The sequence below is a fragment of the Muscardinus avellanarius genome (genome assembly GCF_963383645.1).
Source record: "Muscardinus avellanarius genome assembly, chromosome: 2".
NCBI lineage: Eukaryota > Metazoa > Chordata > Mammalia > Rodentia > Gliridae > Muscardinus > Muscardinus avellanarius.
In genome coordinates, this window is record NC_137787.1 from 126,464,655 (window position 1) to 126,482,641 (window position 17,987).

General features: G+C 39.2%; 1 protein-coding gene across 1 annotated transcript in view; it reads left to right on the top strand.

Annotated features, from left to right (window-relative positions):
- Window positions 1–1,528: 1,528 nt before the first annotated feature.
- POMP (proteasome maturation protein) overlaps window positions 1,529–17,987 on the top strand; it is a gene marked incomplete at both ends in the record, with an annotated part of 38,464 nt that continues 22,005 nt past the window's right edge. The window contains 1 exon segment of the mRNA XM_080689432.1: window positions 1,529–1,602. Within this exon segment, the coding sequence (XP_080545558.1) occupies window positions 1,529–1,602 (74 nt within the window).

Below are 17,987 nucleotides of genomic sequence, written 5' to 3' on the forward strand. Positions count from 1 at the left end.
CAGTGCAGAACTTACTGGTTCTGATTTATCACCGCCCCTGTGAATGGAGAGAGGAAAGCCTTGGTGTACCAATACTGAATGTGCGTCTTACGTAAAATAGCTTCTACCTCTGTGGAGATCCCCTATTCTAATGATGAGAAATACCAGGAGTAGAAATCCAAACACCCCACGGGCAGCCATTCTCCTCACCAGCAGGGCAAACTGCAACCCTCATCTCGACAGAGCTAATTGCTGGGAAATCTCTCTAGAGACTCTGTCCTGCCTGTCTTAAGACATGACTATAGCTGGGCACAGTAATGCAAGCCTTTAATCCCAGTACTTGGGAGGCTGAGAATGAAGGATCATAAGTTTGAGGCCAGTCTCAGTAACTTAACTAGATCCTATTTAAAAATAGAAATAAGTAAATAAATGAAGGGTTAGGGGATGTAGTTTGGAGATAGAATGCCCCTGTGTTCAAGCTCCAACAATAATAATAAAAAAGACATGACTATGTTAGTTGTTTAAAATGCTCATGCCATTTTGACCTACAAACAAAGCAGGGCGACATCTATCAAGTGTTGGGGAATGGGTGGGTGGAGCAGAGGGAAGAGGGAGGTCCTTCCACTAAGGGATCGGCTGTGAGCACTGTGGAGTTGCAGATACGAGTGAGGATACATACTAGAAGAAACATATTCTATCCAATCAACCACAGAGCCAGCTCTTGAACCCCGAGCCACCCTGCAGGCTTCTGAACCACTGTATTTTCATGATCAGACGCCATTTAGCTGACAGTGACTGCTTGGGCTATAGAAACTACTCTTTCTATGCAAAACTTGAGGTGGAATTTCTTAGACTGAACAAGGGGAATATAGAAATGGTTATCAAGATTAACATGTGTGTATGTGTGTGGGGATTGAATTCAGGGCTTCAGACGTGCTAACCATGCACATTACCACCAAGCCACATCTCCAGCCCATGTTTTGATTTCCTAAAGCCCCTGCAGCATCCCAGCTCTTAGTATTCCGTGGAAAGTGTATCCATGTGACGTGGAGGGGTGAAGACATGCTTTCAGAGCTTCTCTGGCACCCTGGCACTATGCCTCTTAGCAGGGGACACATTATGTCTGTCTCAGCAGCTACACCTTCATCATGATTGTGTATCTCTCCTTGCACTGAGAGGGGCTGTAAGAGGCTTGTGCATTCAGTGGTACTCTGCCTCCAAGCTCACCTGCAGATTGCACCTGTTCAAAAGACATGCCTACCTTAAAAAAACACACAGATGAACTGATTGGGAGAGAAGGGATTAAAGGGAGCTGGATTCTTTCCTATCTCTTCCATTCTGTGTTTCCATTCATCTTTCCCTCTTTCCTCTCCCCTCCTCCCTCTCCCCTCTCATATCTGCAACTCCCTCAAGCCAGATCTCCCAATTCATCTTGATTTCTATCTGTCTTGGCTCCTGCTCAGTAAGAGTGAATGGCCTGTCTCACTGAGTACAGACTAAATCTTAGCGGTGCACGCATCTTGTATTTCCCAGGCCTCACACAGTACGGATGGGTCATAATTCTCCAGTTAAGTCTGACATGGCCGTGAGTTGGGGAAGAAACACTAACCGGTGCCTGGGTAGGTATGTCATAAACATTTGCGTATCAACTTGTGTTTGACGCATGATGTTGTTGATGGGTTGGATGCTGGGGAGGAGGAATCCAGAGGGAGCCAGGCTCTGTTAACATTCTACCACTAATTTAATGTGCAGTCTTTGGCAGTCTCCTTGCCTCTCTGGGTTTACAATTTCCTGGATTCCTGAGAAGTAATTGTACTTTTATGATTCTTCAAATGGAGTATTTATTCCCCTACATGGGAGAGTTCAGTATTGTGTCAGAGGGCGTACAAAGCTAGAAGACAAATATGATCTTAGAGTATACAATTCATTTTAGCATAAATAACCTTCAAGTTTTGAATTCTGCTGCTCTATGAGATCAAATGAAGAAACATTGGATTCTTCTGAAATGTAAAGTGTGTACGAACTTTAGGATTTCAGCCAGAGGTTTTGAAACATGTTCACATTCTGATCCTCCACCCTCACCTCTGTACAGTATTTATTTATTTATTTATTTATTAGAGTTTTTTTTTCCAATGGAGAACTCTGAGAAGTACAGTTAGAAATAGAAGATAGCTACTCTCCCTTTTAGCTCCTAATTCTTTCCTATTTGTATAATATTCTCCCCGGGATAGGGGGTTCCTTCCTAGGCTAAGAGCTTTGATTAGAACCGCTAAGCAGAAGACTCACTCACAAATGTATCTTCTCTAGGTTGTCAATCTAGGATATCTATCTAGGGTAGGGTTTCCCTTTGGGAATCTTAAAGGTGCAACTCCAACATGTCTAAAGTAAAAATCAAGATTGTATTCTCCCAAACCTGGTATCTTTCCAGAGGTCCATGTCTGAGCAAATGCCACTACATCCATGAACTTAGACAAATTAGATACATTAGAGTTATCCTAACCAGGTGGCAGAGCAGGCCTGTAATCCTAGGACTGGGGAAGATGAGACAAGAGGAAAACAGGTTTCAGGCCAGCCTCAGCTGCTTAGCAAGGCCCTCAGCAACTTAGTGAGACCCTCTTGCTACATAAAAAATAAAATAGGGCTGGAGGTGTAGCTTGGAGGTAGAATCCTTCTGGGTTCAATCCTCAGTAACAGAAAAGGAGTGATCCTTGACATGCCTGTAGTCAATCGTCACCAAATTGTATCAATAACTTTTAGAGAGTCCAAGTCCATCCTCAAGCTAGTCTCATCCTTTGTTGCACCTCTTCCCCTGCTATGCACATCCTATTCTGCCCCCATCCCCACGAGATCCCGCAGGTCTGGCCCCGTAACAGCAGCCTGTCATTCTGCCCAGCCACAGCAGTTTTGTTCTAGACCCTTGTGGTCACCGGTCTTGGCCTTGTCACAGAACCTTTGCCTCTGTCTGATTTCCCCTCCTCCCTTCTTCGTTCAGTTAACTCGGACTCATCAGATCTGAGACGCCTTTTTTAACCTTGCTGAAGACCATTCTGACCTATATGAAGGTTGTTTACTTCTTTTGTGTGACTACTGCGGGACCTGCAGTTTTATTTTTGTTTACTTGATTATCTAATGGATGCCTGCTCCGTGTCAACGCTGAAACTCCACGAGGTAACCATGCCTGACAAGCACTGAGCCCCGGAAGATAACAGAGTAGACACTTTAATCAATAGATAAAGTCATCATTCACGAGTGAAGGAAAGAGGATTATTGACAAATGCCATCAAAATAATAAGCTAATACATTAATCTAAACTGATCTCCAATTATGAAGTCCTAGGTGGAGTAATTGGTTGAAATGTTATTTTTTCAAATGTCAAGTACAGATCACTTGAAGTGTGCAGATTTATGGAGATAAAAGGCAAATGAACTGGGCGGGCGTAGTGGTGCTGGGGGTGTATCTCAGAGGTAGAATGCCACTGGGTTCAATCCCCAGTAACACACACACACACACACACACACACACACACACACACCAAAAAAAGGCAAATGAGAATTTGGAGTCAAGTATTCCAGACCCTTCAACAAAATTGTTGACTTTTTAACGACTACTTTACTCAGACTTTGAAACAAAAAGTGGTTGTTGTTGTTGTTGTTGTTGTTGTTGTTGTTGTTGTTGTTGTTGTTGTTGTTTTGGTGGTACTAGGGGTGGAACCCAGAGGCTTTCTACCTCCAGGCTATACTCCCAGACCTTTTTTATATTTTATTTGGAAACAGGGTCTCACTAAGTTGCTGAGCCTCACTAAGTAGCTGAGGCTGGTTTCAAACCTGTGCAATCCTCCTGTCTCAGCTTCCCAAGCGCGGGGATTACAAGCGTGCACCACCACGCCCGGCGAGGTGTTTGTTTTTTTTTTTTTTTTAATACATACACATAAACTAGATTCTCTACAGCTGTTAACTACTAGAACTAATTATTTTTCTGCAGTTGAATGACTTTTTATTACCAAGATAAATATATTCTCACAGTGCCTACTCCTTAAAACAAATTTTTCTGGGGAATTAATGGCATGTTATAACAGTGCCAGCAAGAGAAATAATAAAAGAACAAAACTCCTTTCACTTTTAAGACCCAAGACTTTTGCTTACATGACAGTATGAAGATAGGCACAGCACTTCACACCTGTAAATCCCAGGGAAGCCGAGACAGGAAGATGACAGGTGTGAGGGCAGCCTTAACCACTTAGTGAGACCCTCAGCTACGTATCAAGACCCTGTTTCAAAATAAAATTAAAAATGGCTGGGCGTAGCTTGAAGGCAGACTAACCCTGGGTTTAATCGTTAGTATTCTTTTCCTGAAATGATCATATGAGTTCCAATATAAATTTAAAAAGGAATTCCAAGAAATACAGTTTTCCAAATAAGTTTTCAATTGAAAGGAAAACCTATTATAAAGCTATCTTTCATCAAGGATTCGTCTTTTCTTACTAGTCATTGATTTAGACATATGCCCAGAGACCAAAAGATTTCTCCATGTACTTGACATAAAATGATAAGTAAAACTAGGCGTGGTGGTGCACACCTGTAATCCCAGTACTTGGGAGGCTGAGAAGGGAGGATTGTAGGTTTGAGACCTATCTCAGCAACTTAGCCAGATCCTATTTCAAAATAAAATAAATTTATAAAAAAGGGTTAGGGGATGTAGTTTGGAGGTAGAATGCCCCTAGGTTCAATCCCCAATACCAAAAAAAAAAAAAAAAAAAAAAAAAAAAGATCTGACTACCTTAGTTGTTTAAAATGCTCATGTCATTCTGACCCACAAACAAAGCAGGGCTATTTGAGAGGCTGAGACAGGAGGATCACAAGTTTAAGGCCAGTCCCAGGAACTTAACAAGACCCGCAGCAACTTTGAAAGACACTGTTTCAAAATCAACTAAAAAGAGCTAGCGTAAGCTCAGTGGTAGAATTCCCCTGGATTCAGTCCACAGTACTGTAAAAATATATGAATAAATAAAATAAGTAGTCATTTCAGAAACATTATTGAGCATTTACCCTTACAATATTCTGGAGTACTTCCCAACAAAAAAGTATTCTGTTTTAGTTAAAGTTGGTTTTGGATGCTATAGAATACCAAACAAAGAGTATAAATGGAGTAAAAATGCATTGTCTTTATCTTACAACATGAAGCTCATACCTGTGTTCCATGAGGTTACCATCGGTTATATTTGACACCTTGTGATTTCAAGATGATTCTCACAGCACCCACTTCATAAATTAATTTAGAGGTTATGAATTTTTTAGAGTATTTCTCCTATTTCACCATGAAAGTTTTAGTATATTTGAAACAGTTAAGCAGCATGAGTAAAAAGACATTCATTCCAAGTAACGCCATAGTAAAGTGCGGACAAAAAGAAATCATAAAGCAGAGAGAAAAATTCAGATTACCTACTAGGGAACAGTGTACTTGAGGAATGTTAATCAACATCAACAATAAAAGTCAGAAGGAAGGGAAATAATGTCATCACAATGCAGTGAAACAATAATTGAAAAACCTAGAATTCTATACCCTGGAAAACTATCTTTGTAGAATGAGGGTAAAATAAAAACATTTTTATATAAACACAAAATGAGCATTTACTATCACTCATTAGAGGAACTTCATGGGATGTATTTTAAGATAAAACTAATGCCAGAAAGAAGGTCTGAGAACAAAAAAAAATAAATAGCAGACCCATCAGTAAATAAATATAAACTATCATTGACTAATATGTTAAACAATTTTATATATGTATATATGTACACACACACACACACATACACACACACACACATATAATTACAGTACTAGAGGTTGAACCACAGGGCCTTACACCTAGTAGGCAAGTGCTCATGTCTTAATAAGGGGTTAAAATATTTCTTAATAACGGGGTTAAAAATAATACAGAACCATAATGATGGTAAAGAATAGCAAATAAAAACTAAGCATAGTGGTATATGCCTGTAATCCCAGGTATTCAGGAGGCTGAGGCAGAAAGAGCACAAGTATAAGGCTACGCTGCACAACTTAGTGAGACTATGTTTGAAGATTTAAAATTTTTAAAATACGGCTGGGCATGTAGCTCAGTGATAGAATGCCCCTCAGTTCAATAGAAAGGAAGGAAGGAAATGAGAGAGAAAGAAGGAACGAAAGAGAGAAATGGAATCTAAATATATTGAAATAACAATAAGGATAAATAGACTAAAGTTTTTGTCAGAATAGATGAAGGAAATATTTTAACATGTAAAACAAGTAAATTTGTGGAAAAATCCAAGTATAAGATATAAGTAAAAATAAAGTTTTTGTGGATACATTATTATCAGATAAAGAAAAAATATTTTAAAGCCAAAACATTACTAGATATTGACATATGTTACAAATGGTAAAGGCTCAGTTTATTAGGAAGATGTGAACAACAGGAAGGCTTTTTAAAATGTCAAATAAAAAGGATAGAATAAGAAAAAGAAATTGACAAATACATCATTATTGATGTAGACTTTATATCATCTTTGTAAGAAATAATAAGACAAAAATATCAGTACATGGATAATTTGACCACTGCAATAAGCAAACCACATCCAATGAACATGTATTAGAGTCCTGTTTAGAATAACTGGAGATGAGTTTTCTGTTGCTGGGAACAATTATAAAAACTGATAATGTAACTGACCCATAGAGTGAATCTTAACAATGTCAAAGAATCAGTATCACCTGGACCAAATTCCCCAATATAGTGCAATTGATAACAAAAATATAACAAAAAATACTTCCTAGCCCCCCCCCCAAAAAAAAGCAAAGGGAAATCAGAAAATACTTTGAACCAAAAATGATAATTCTACCGGACAACTTGTGAGATAGAGCTAAAGTGGTAGATGGGGGAGTGACTAGATTCTTGTGATACTTGGATTAACTAACTAACTAACTAAATAAATAAATAATAAAATATCGATATAATAAAAATAACAAAGACCAGCTGGGCATGGTGGCAAACTTTGTAATTCAGCATTCAGGAGGCGGAGACAGGAGGATCGTGGTTCATGGCCAGCCTCAGCTACTTAGTGAAACCCTTTGCAACTCAGTGAGACCCTGTTTCAAATAAAAAAATAAATAAATAAAACATAGGGCTGGGGGTGTAGCTCAGAGGTAGAATGCCCTTGGGTTCCATCCCCAGTACTGCAAAAAACAAAAACAAAACAAAGCAAAAACTAAGTAGAATAGGATAAAGAAAATAAAAGCAGATAAGAGCAGAAACTAATGAAACAGAAAATGAATTTTCAGTAGACTAAGGATATGGCTCAGTGGTGGCAGAGCACTTGCCCAGAATGTGCAAGGCCCTGGGTTCAATATCCAATATGGATATATATATATAATTTTATATAATATATATGTATATATATGTATATATAATGGGTGGGGGGAAGTCAGCAAAACAAAAGTTGGTTCATTGGGAAAATATCAATAAACCTGACAAGCACCTTTGACAAATTGATAAAGAAAGCAGAAACAAAACTTTTAAGAATGTAAAAGAAAAGATCATAAATACAACAGTTACACAAATAAAAACATGAATAATTTGTTAAAATTTTTAAAAATTTCCCGCACTTGGGAGGCGGAGACAGGAAGATCGTGCAGGTTGGAATCCAGCCGTGCTGGCTTAAGAGACCATGTTTCCAAAAAAAAAAAAAAAAAAAAAGGTCCGGGAGTGTAGCCCAGATATAGAAGGGCTTCCAGGAACCCCAGTACCCCCCCAAAAAAATTAATTTAAGGAAAATGCAAAAATTCATGGAAACAAGTAGCTTAGCAAAATTGACTTAAAAAGAAATTTAAAATCTAAAATTGAAAATTGCAGGCCAGGCATGGTGGCACACAGTTGTAATCCCAGTACCTGGGAGGCTGAGACAGAAAGATCGCAGGTTCATGGCCAGCCTCAGTTACTTAGTAAGGCCCTCCACAACTTAGTGAGACCCTGTTTTCAATAAAAAATAAAAAATAGGGCTATGGTGTAGCTTAGAGATAGAATGCTCCTTGGTTCAATCCCCAGTAGCACAAAAAGAAAAATAAAGAAAAAAGAAAAAGAAAATTGCAGCCCTGATTTTGAGCCTGTATGTAGCTGCACAACTATGTGGATTGCTTCTGATTAACTGATGTAACCATTCTAATTGTTTTTAAAATAGTTTGTCACCCAGAGTATAATCACTAATAAAATATACTAGGAGTGTTTTAGTATTTTCCACAAGAAAATACAAGTCTCTGCAATTTTATAGGCAAGTTTCCTAAGGCTCAAGGAACAGATAATTCCAATACTAAACAGAGAGTCTAAAAGGAAGAACATCTCTTAACTCATTTTGTAAAGGCAGTATGATTTCATACAAAAGAAAAAATTAGAATCTAATTCCATTCTTCATCATTGATATAAAAATATTAAATGAATTATTAGTGCATACACCCAACTATATATAAGTGAAGATAATGATCAATAGAGTTTATTTCAGAAATGGAAGCTTACTGCATCGTTACAGAATTTATCAATATAATTTACACTAACAGATTCAAAGATAAAAAAATTGTCATTTCAAAAGAGGTTAAGAAGGCATCAAGAAAATTTTACAAGCTGTTCTATAATAAAAACGAATGAACAAACAAACAGATAAGCAAAAATTCTTAGCCAAAGAGGAATACAAACATTCTTAGCCTACACAGTAAAGGATAGTTAAAAAGTGGGAAGCATTTCCTTTAAAAACAAGGAGGAAGAGAAAATGATAAACTGTCACCATTCCTAACAACTTTGCACTGAAGGCCCAGCCATTGTAGAACATCAAAACCAAGAGCAAAACACAACAGGATGTAAGAATTAAAGTGAAAAAACAAAATTATCATTTTTATTAATTAAATAATTGTCTACATGGAAACCTCAAAGAATCTGCCACAAACTATAAGAAATAAGATGATTTAGCAAACTTGCTAGATGTAAAACCAATGGACAAGGGTCAATTGCATTTTTATGGACCAGCAAAAAACTGGTGCAAAATTCAATTTAAGAAAGATACTAGCTGGGTGTAGTGGCACATGCCTGCAATTTCAATACCTGGGAGGCTGAGACCAGAGGGTCATAGGTTGGAGGCCGACCTGGGCAATTCGGCAAGACCCTTCGCAAGATAATGACTCTGTTTCAAAATTTTAAAAAATATAAAAGATAAAGGATTGGGGTATAGCTCTGAAGAGAATGCCCCTGGGTTTAATCTTTGGTAACCCCACCCATAGACTATTTACAATACCACAAAACATAAGGTATCTAGAAATAAAATGAACAAAAATTTTTTAAAATTTCATGTAGAATAAATTAAAAATGTACTGAAATACATGTAAAAAAACGGAGTAAATGGATAAACATGCCATATGACAGAGAAGTTTCATTTTGATGATGTTAATTTTGCTGGTATCTTTTATTGTATAGACTAAAGATGTTTTTCTATTTTTCTTTGACTGACAGTTAAAAACAGGTAAAATTGAATAAAATCTGTTTAAGTTTAAAAGAAATTGAGGACAACTATGAATAAGAGTAAAAGAATTATTTAAATTTTGTTTTTATACATGGGGGCCAGAAGTTTCATTCTTTTATTTTTCTTTCTTTTTTTTTTTTTTTAACGGGTCTGGGGATGGAACCCAGGGGCATTCGACCTCTGAGCTACACCCCTTGCCCTATTTTTTATTCTTTATTTTGAAACAGGGTCTCAGTGAGTTGCTGAGGGCCTCACTAAGTAGCTGAGGCTGTCCGCGAACCGCGATCCTCCGGTCTCAGCCTCCCGAATGCTGGGATGACAAGCGTGCACCACCCCAGCTCATTATTTTCAAAATCATCTCAGACCACAGAAAAGGACAGAAAGCTCAACATTTAAATGTATAAAACCAGCAATATCTTAATCTAAATATCTGATTAAAAAACAGTACAGTGAAAGAAAAATACAGAATGGCCTCATTTAAGACCAGAAATACAAAAATCTTGAATATGATTTTAGAAAATAGAATATTTCTGAATAACAAAAGAACAGTTTATTATAGCCAGGTAGTTATTCCAGGAAGAGAGCTTACCAAAAATTGCTGGTTGGTTTGAGACAGTAATTGTTAAGACGAGTAGGAAACTTTAAGAATCTGTGTCTAGATTTCTTTGTATTATTTTTAAAGTTCTTGAGCCATGTTAGAAAAACACAAGTTGGACACTGCAAATGATGAGTCATGGACATGGAGGCATGCCATCCTTACTGCATCAGTGGGAACGCTTAGCGCAATAGCCAAGTAGGAGGCAGAAAATACATATTCCACCTGTAAGAGTGGTAAATGTATAGAATATGTAAGGCAAGCTGGGCGTGGTGGCGCACGCTTGTAATCCCAGCGTTCAGGAGACTGAGACAGGAGGATCGCCGTTCGCAGACAGCCTCAGCTACTTAGCAAGGCCCTTTGCAACTCAGTGAGACCCTGTTTCAAAATAAAGAATAAAAAATAGGGCAGAGGGTATAGCTCGGATGTCAAATGACCCCTGGATTCCATCCCCAGACTTGAAAAATAAATAAATAAATAAATAAATAAATAAATAAGAATATGTAAGGCTAAATTGGACAAGATAGGCTTAAGATATCTGAAGAAAACTACACAATACTGTTGAAGGCTATAAAACATGTCAGTTCTCCACAAAACAATGTACACTGTGACTCCAATAATAATCCAAATGTTTTCTTTGTAATTTGATAAAGGTGCTTTCTTTCACTTTTTAAATGTTTTTGCATTGCTAGAGATTGAACTCAAGGGCCCTCTACACTGAGCTACCCCCTCCCAGTCCTTTTTGGTTTTTATTTTCACAAAAGGTCACACTATGCTGCCCAGGCTGGCATCACGCTTGTGATCCTCCTGCTTCAACCTCCTGAGTAGCTGGGATATGGGAGTGTGCCACCACGGGCAGCTGATAATCGGCATTTTGAAGTTCATGGAGAGTAACAAAATTTATTCATGATGTTTCTGCCAAGATTAAATGAACTAAAACTTGTAAAACGTTTAGGGCAATATCTGCCACATGTATATATACTCAATACATGTTAGCTAGTTTTATAGTTTGGAATAAATTAGATCATTAGAATGGAGAGTGCCAAAACATGTCTTAGTATACGAGGTATTTTAACATAACAGTCAAGAGGAAAATAAAATTGAACTACTACTTAATGTATATTCAAAATTAAGTTCCATGGGTGAAAAAAATAAAAATGTACAAAATAAATGCTTTGGGATAAAATTTAAGAGAATAAGTGCACGTAAGAGTGGTTAGGGAAACATATTCATCTAGACGCCAAACAGAATTCACTACTACTCTTGGCCATTGGACAGTGTTTTATTTAACTTTATTATCACTCTCAAACTCCACAACATGGAGGCTCCTGATAGCGCTGCCCCCAGAACCTGACCCAGGCAGGTTCTGGCAACCCCGGTTGAACTCTGGCTAACTATTGCTTTTTGAGACTTGTATGGTTGTCCATCCCAGACTCATCACCTAGCTTCTTACAGCCACGCCTCTCTCTACGCACGCCTACTCCTTCCTCACTCCTCACCCTTCTTGGGAATGGGTGGGGTCCAGGCAGCCGTATCTACTGTGATCATTAAATTAGACCAAGCACTCACTGTGCCCGGGAGTTAATTTCACTCAGTCCCTACCACCAGACCTTTCAAGCAGAGAGGCAATATTTTTTGAGCCCACTCAACCTGGATACGAGGCACATGACAAGTTAGGGTGCAGGTAAGTAAGAGCAGAGGCTAAAAGGCTATCACAATGTTCCTAATGGAAGATGCGAACAAAACATTATGGTCAGCTCCCAAAAGATGGTGAATGGAAGTTGTAGTCTAACAAGGACAGACATGTGTGAACACCAGAACTACAACCTATTCAGCTGCTGCCACACACTTAGATATTTATGTGTGATGGGGCACAAGGATCTATTCTTCCTGGAAGCCAGGAAAACAGGGCAGCAGAGAAAGTCAGAAAGGGTTTCACAGAGGAAGCGATGCTTGGACTGAGAGGGGTGATAGAGCATTCTAGAAAATGGGGGAGGCAGGAATGTGAATACAGGCGATGACATCCAGGACGTTCACAAAGAATTCCAAGCACTTTAAAATGACTAGACGAAGTGTTTAAGAATGAGGCCGGCAGCTCATAGAAAGCTGTTTTCCTTTTTACAGAGATTGAGATTAATCCCAATGGCAGGCAGTAGGGAGCAGCTGAGGCTTTTACAAAGGGAAGTGATAGATCTGACTTGTGCAGGACAAAATTCCTTTAGCAGTAGTATGGAAGATGGGTTGTAATAAGGCAAGATGCTCTCACCTGAGGCACCTGGTCATTAATTCCATCAACCACAATCCTGGTATTATTTCTCACGAAGGCCAGTTCACAGAGGTATTTCAGAAATTATACTTTTCTTTCTCACTGATATAAAGCACCACAAAGAATAGTACACATTCAAGGTGTACCCCTCCTTCTCCCAAACTCTACTTTATAATTTAGTTGTACACTCTGATTTAATATATAGAGTAAGGCTGAATAGCCTTTGGCATTAATCCCAGATGCTCAATTAGGGCAAAAACAACAAACATGGAACATAATATCTATCCATAAATCTAGCTGTAAGGTCAGGGTTGGGAAGAATTGTAAGAGTAATGATTTCCCTGGCAAGGTGTCAGGAAAACATACAGACATTGGCATCTAACCATCCTGACAGAATGAACAATGTTGAGTAAATAGCCTGTGCGTGATTCCTCTTCTGAAGAAGGAAAGAAAGGGCATTTTAGAAGGTTCCAGGAACACATTTTATTAGATAAATAAGTTGGTCATTAAAAAAAAAAAAGCCAAGAAGCTGGGCGAGGTAGCACATGCTTCTAATCCCAGCATTCGGGAGGCTGAGATCGGAGGATCGCAGTTTGTGGACAGCCTCAGCTACTAAGTGAGGCCCTCTGCAACTCAGTGAGACCTGATTTCAAAATAAAAAATAAAAAATATGGCTGGGGGGTGTATTCATTTCGAGTCACCCCCTCATGCCACTTTGGCATGGGGCTGTATTTCTATTCTCTGTATTTCTATCTTTCTAATAAACTTCTTTAAATCTTCAAAAATATATGGCTGGGGGTGTAGCTAGAAAGTCAAATGCCCCTGGGTTCCATCCCCAGACCCGCACACACACACACACACACACACACAAATTACTGTAAACTCACTCAAAGGTACTTTTGAGGTAACCTCCCAATGTGCTTTGAATATGGGCAAATTTTTTTTTCTCATGTTTTGGGTTTTTTTAGGGAGTAATTTTTGAATTTTCAAAAATACAATAACTTCCGCTCTTAACTATGCAAACTTGCAGAAGAGAATACTGACTAGCATCTGAAAACAGGAAGAAATGGAACATGTCACATGTATACATTTACTAGACTTTACAAGGCACAGTACACAATTCTTTGGGGAGATATACCTTCAGAATTAAAGTTTTTTGGGGTTCATAATTCTGATTCGAAGTCTCTACCATGTTATCTGGCAAATGAAGGGAAACAATATGGTGAAAGAAACAGGCCTAGAATTTAACATCCATTCCATATCAGCTACAAACCGTATACTCTACAAGCTAATGAACAAAGATGATAGCAAAAATATCAAGCACTCCCTAAGCACAGGCAGACTTGAAACTGGGCTTCACAACCCATGGAAAAACCGGGGCTGTGTCTGATGGGATGCAGATGTAAAATAATAAAACAAAACACCTGGGCTCAAAATAATCCACTCTGGTACTTATCCACAAAAGCCAGCTTTTCATAATCAGAGGACACTCTTTTAAAAGCAGCTCCATCTGAAACCATAGTCAGCAAAGTATTTCGGAAGAAATATGAAACACTCATCCCTTAGGGTCAAGGAAAAGGGCCTGTCAAATAAACTTGATGTGAAGTATTTCTCCATCTCTTAACACGTAGAAAGGGGCTTGCAAAGAGAGATGTGTAGATATGATGGATCATACACTTAGCACACTGAACTTTCCCCAACACTGTAAGCGTTTAGGTGATTTAAAGAAGATCTGAATGTATTATTTGTAATTTATAGACTTCAGGTCCTCTGAAGCACTGTAACTATCTTATTAGCTAAATTTTGTACCACCTTGCTCACATAAACTCCCTTCCTCAACCTCGTAGGGGAATACAATTTCTGAAATCTAAGACCACCGTGCATCGCTCTAATGGTCAGGTGCCCTGGAGAGGCAGGTTTTATAAGCTTTGTAGGCCAGTTATTTGTCCTTCCCACCTCTCCCTAACAATGACGTTCTCCTGCTTCTCGCATCCTAAACTCTGAAGGAACACCATCACCACCAATCCCTACTGCCAAACCCTCTTCAGATCCCCATTCTTCTTTCAAAGTTCAAAAGAATCCATCTAGCTGAGAAAAATGGTCCTTGGAGACCAGGTAAAAGAGCAAGAGGCCTGGAAGAGCTGGCAGCCCCCAAGAGAGGGCACGAGAGGCCGGCATGTTCATGATGAATACTTTTTGTCCCAACCCTCTCACTTCTATGTCTTGACGTCGGTGGATGTTAGCATCAGAGACTTCGTGGTGGGATGACACTTTTTATCAGGTCTAGACAGGGAGGAGGGAGATTTCATTGGAAACAGGCAAGGAATCGGGGCCTTGGCTTGTAGTGCTGGGCTCCAGGATCCGTGTTTAGGCCTAGGAGAGTCTTCTGAAAATGACTCTAAACCATTGTCCTTGCTCACCATCTTCCCAACCAGATTAGTCAGTGCTGCCTGTTAGAATATTCAGGCATCCTATCATTCTGCACACTTCATTTAATAAACATGTACTGAATGCTTTGCATTACTCGTATACGATAATGTTAAGGAGCAGTCCTGGACTTCCGGAGTTACGGGAATCCCTGACCCAGAATCCCTGACCCGCTTACTCTTCCCAGTGTCTGCTTTGTGACCCATCTTTATTTATCAGTGTTGCTAAAAATTGCTACAGAAAACAGTGAAACCGCCGGTGTAGCCCCTGACAAATTGATGCCACTGACCTTCACTGATACCCTCACAGTTCTGAGCTTCTCTTTTAACCCATCTTATCCCATCGTCCCAGCTGTGGAACACCTATAAACACCTAAATATAGTGTCTAACACATATTTTAATGATATATAATTATACAACAAGAATGTAGTTATATGATTTTATATTTTAATAAAGTTAACATATAAGTTCTGGATTATCATTTCCAACCTATTTTAATGCACCTTTGTCGATTTCATTGAAAAAGTTGCAGAATTGGGAATTTGAAACTTAATGGGTTAATTCATCTTACTGACCCATCAGTATGTTCTCCAGGGTGACTTTTCAATTCTTCTTGTAAAGCCTCTCAGCCCATCACTATTGACAGAAGTTCCCACATTTCTCCTCCACGGCTCGTTCCTCCTCTTCCCCATGTTTTCTGTGTCTTCTCCTGTCTCTAAGGACTCTATCCCTGCCCCCACCCCCTGCTCTGGACACCTGAGAAGTCATCACCTGTGTCCTTTGTTCTGATATCTTTCCTTTTCTGCTATCATCCCTCTGCTTTCTTTTACTGACTCTTTCTAACATCTGCTTCATAAAGCTTGGTCTCTCCCACCACCCACATGAAACATAACCCAACTTAGATTCCACCCCAATTCTATCACTCTTTTTTGAGGCTAACTTTCTGAAAAGACTCAGCTTTATAACTTCATTCTTTTAGCCTCCATTTTCCTATTACTACATTAGTCCCCTGTTTTATTCCCAGCTTTACTTTCCGTGGCTCCTTACATTCTGTCGTGGTCCACAGATGTTACATGAAAAACTCCCCAAATAAACAACTCACACACTTTAAGTTGCTGTCATTCTGAGTAGTATGGTGAAGCCTGATGCCTTCCCATCCCACCTCACCCCGGACAGGACCCACCCTTTAGTCTGTGCCTCCATACTGGCCTGCTTGGCCACTCAGCAGCCATCTCACTGATCAGAGCTACTGTTTGTGCTTACACACACTGTGTCTGTGTGTGTGTGTGTGTGTGTGTGTGTGTGTGTGTGTGTGTGTTGCAGGGGATTGAACCTAGGGGCATTCTATCTCTGAGCCACACCCCCAGCCATTATTATTATTATTATTTTTAAAGTTTGAAGCAGGGTTTTGCTAAGTTGCTGAGGGTCACACTAAGTTTCCGAGGCTGACCTTGAACCTGTAGTCCTCCTGTTTCAGCCTTCCAAGTACTAGGATTATAGGCATGCACACCCACACCTGGCTTCTTATTTTACTTATTAAGCCACAAAGCACAAGAGTAATACTGGTAATTCAGATATGTCAAAGAGAAACTGTTAAGTGGTTCCATTAAGTGAAAACATGAAAGTTCTAGATTTAATGAGGAAAGAATAAAAATCCTAGGCTGAGGTTGCTAACTTACTGCAGCATATTGTTACACTTGTTCTACTTTATTAGTCATTGTTAACTTCTTACTGTGCTTAATTTATAAACCTTACCATAGGTTTCTATGTATGTACAGGAAGAACAGTATATACAGTGTTCAGTTCTATTTGAGGTTTCAGGCATCTACAGCTATTCACAGTGGCATCTTAAAACATACCTTCTGCAGATAAATGAGGGAGAAAACAGCCACAATTCTCTATTCCCAGGAATGTAGTTTCTACTCCCAGCATTTTACTTCAGTTGCTCTCCGGAAAGATCAAACCAGCATCCCATTTGCCAAACTCCATTGAATTACCCATAATCATAATACTTGACATCATTGGCTATTTGCTTATCTTGACATTACATCTTCCAGGGTTTTGGAGAATTCCAAAGATCTGCGGCATTTTCCTACCTCCCTTCTTCATGCCTCTAGCATCTCCCAAATTTTAGAGATACTCACCACCTATGAGATTTTAAAGATTTTCAGAATGCCTGCCTCAAGTATGCAAGACACCATGCTGGAGGATGTAGTGTAACCAGTAGGGTGCCCAGGACTGTGCTCAGGCAAAGAACGAAAGAGAGCAAAGGGCAAGTGTAATTCCAGGTCTTGAGAGAGCACTGAGGTCTAAGTTAAGAGACCCAAGTTCAGCTGGCAAGATTCAATCACAGGAAGAGGACCCAAAGAGAAGGAAGGCAAAGGCAACAAATGAGAAGAGCTAGGAGGAAGGGAGGGGCGTTCTCACCAGATGCTGTGAATGAAGCTGAACTCGTCCTCAGTTGGCCTATGTAGGTCACCCAGATCGTCTTAACAGTAAAGTCAAGGAAAGGAACAAAAGAAAAAAAAACAAAACAGGGAACCTGTTCTAGATCGTGCACACAGTCTCAGTTTCTTCTGTGAAATGTGGTAACAGTAGGGCCTCACAGAGTAACTGAGAATTAACCAAAGCTGTGTATGCAAAGAACCAAGTACAAAGCCTGAGGTGTATCTTCATATAATGGCGATAAAGCCTAAGCAAGCATATCAAAACAGAATGGTATCGAATTTCATTTTTTTCAATATTTAGCATACTAAAAAAATGCCCTTTACTAGTTAATGATGCAAAATAGGACATCAATGTGGTTATGTGTAGTGTTCAAAAAAGGCGGCTTTATCCTCATTGCACGAAACCACCTGTCCTCACATTGGTTGCCAGAGGCAACCAATTAGCATCATTTGATCAACCATTTAGCATCATTTGAACTATTTCTAAACTTCCTTTCAAACTACTTCCCAACCTCTCAATACTTTCTTGCCCTTTGATTCTAAGATAGAACGTTGGCTTGGTGTTCTTCCTGCCTTCCTGGCTATTTCTTTTGTCCTTATTAAGCATTAACTACACGACCTTTTAAATGTTTAAATACCTGTTCTTCCAGGAAAATATTAGCCTCTCATGTGCAGGAAAAGCCTATTTCTTTTCTATGGTTCCATTATATAAAATAAAATAAAATAAACCTCAACAGCAGGTG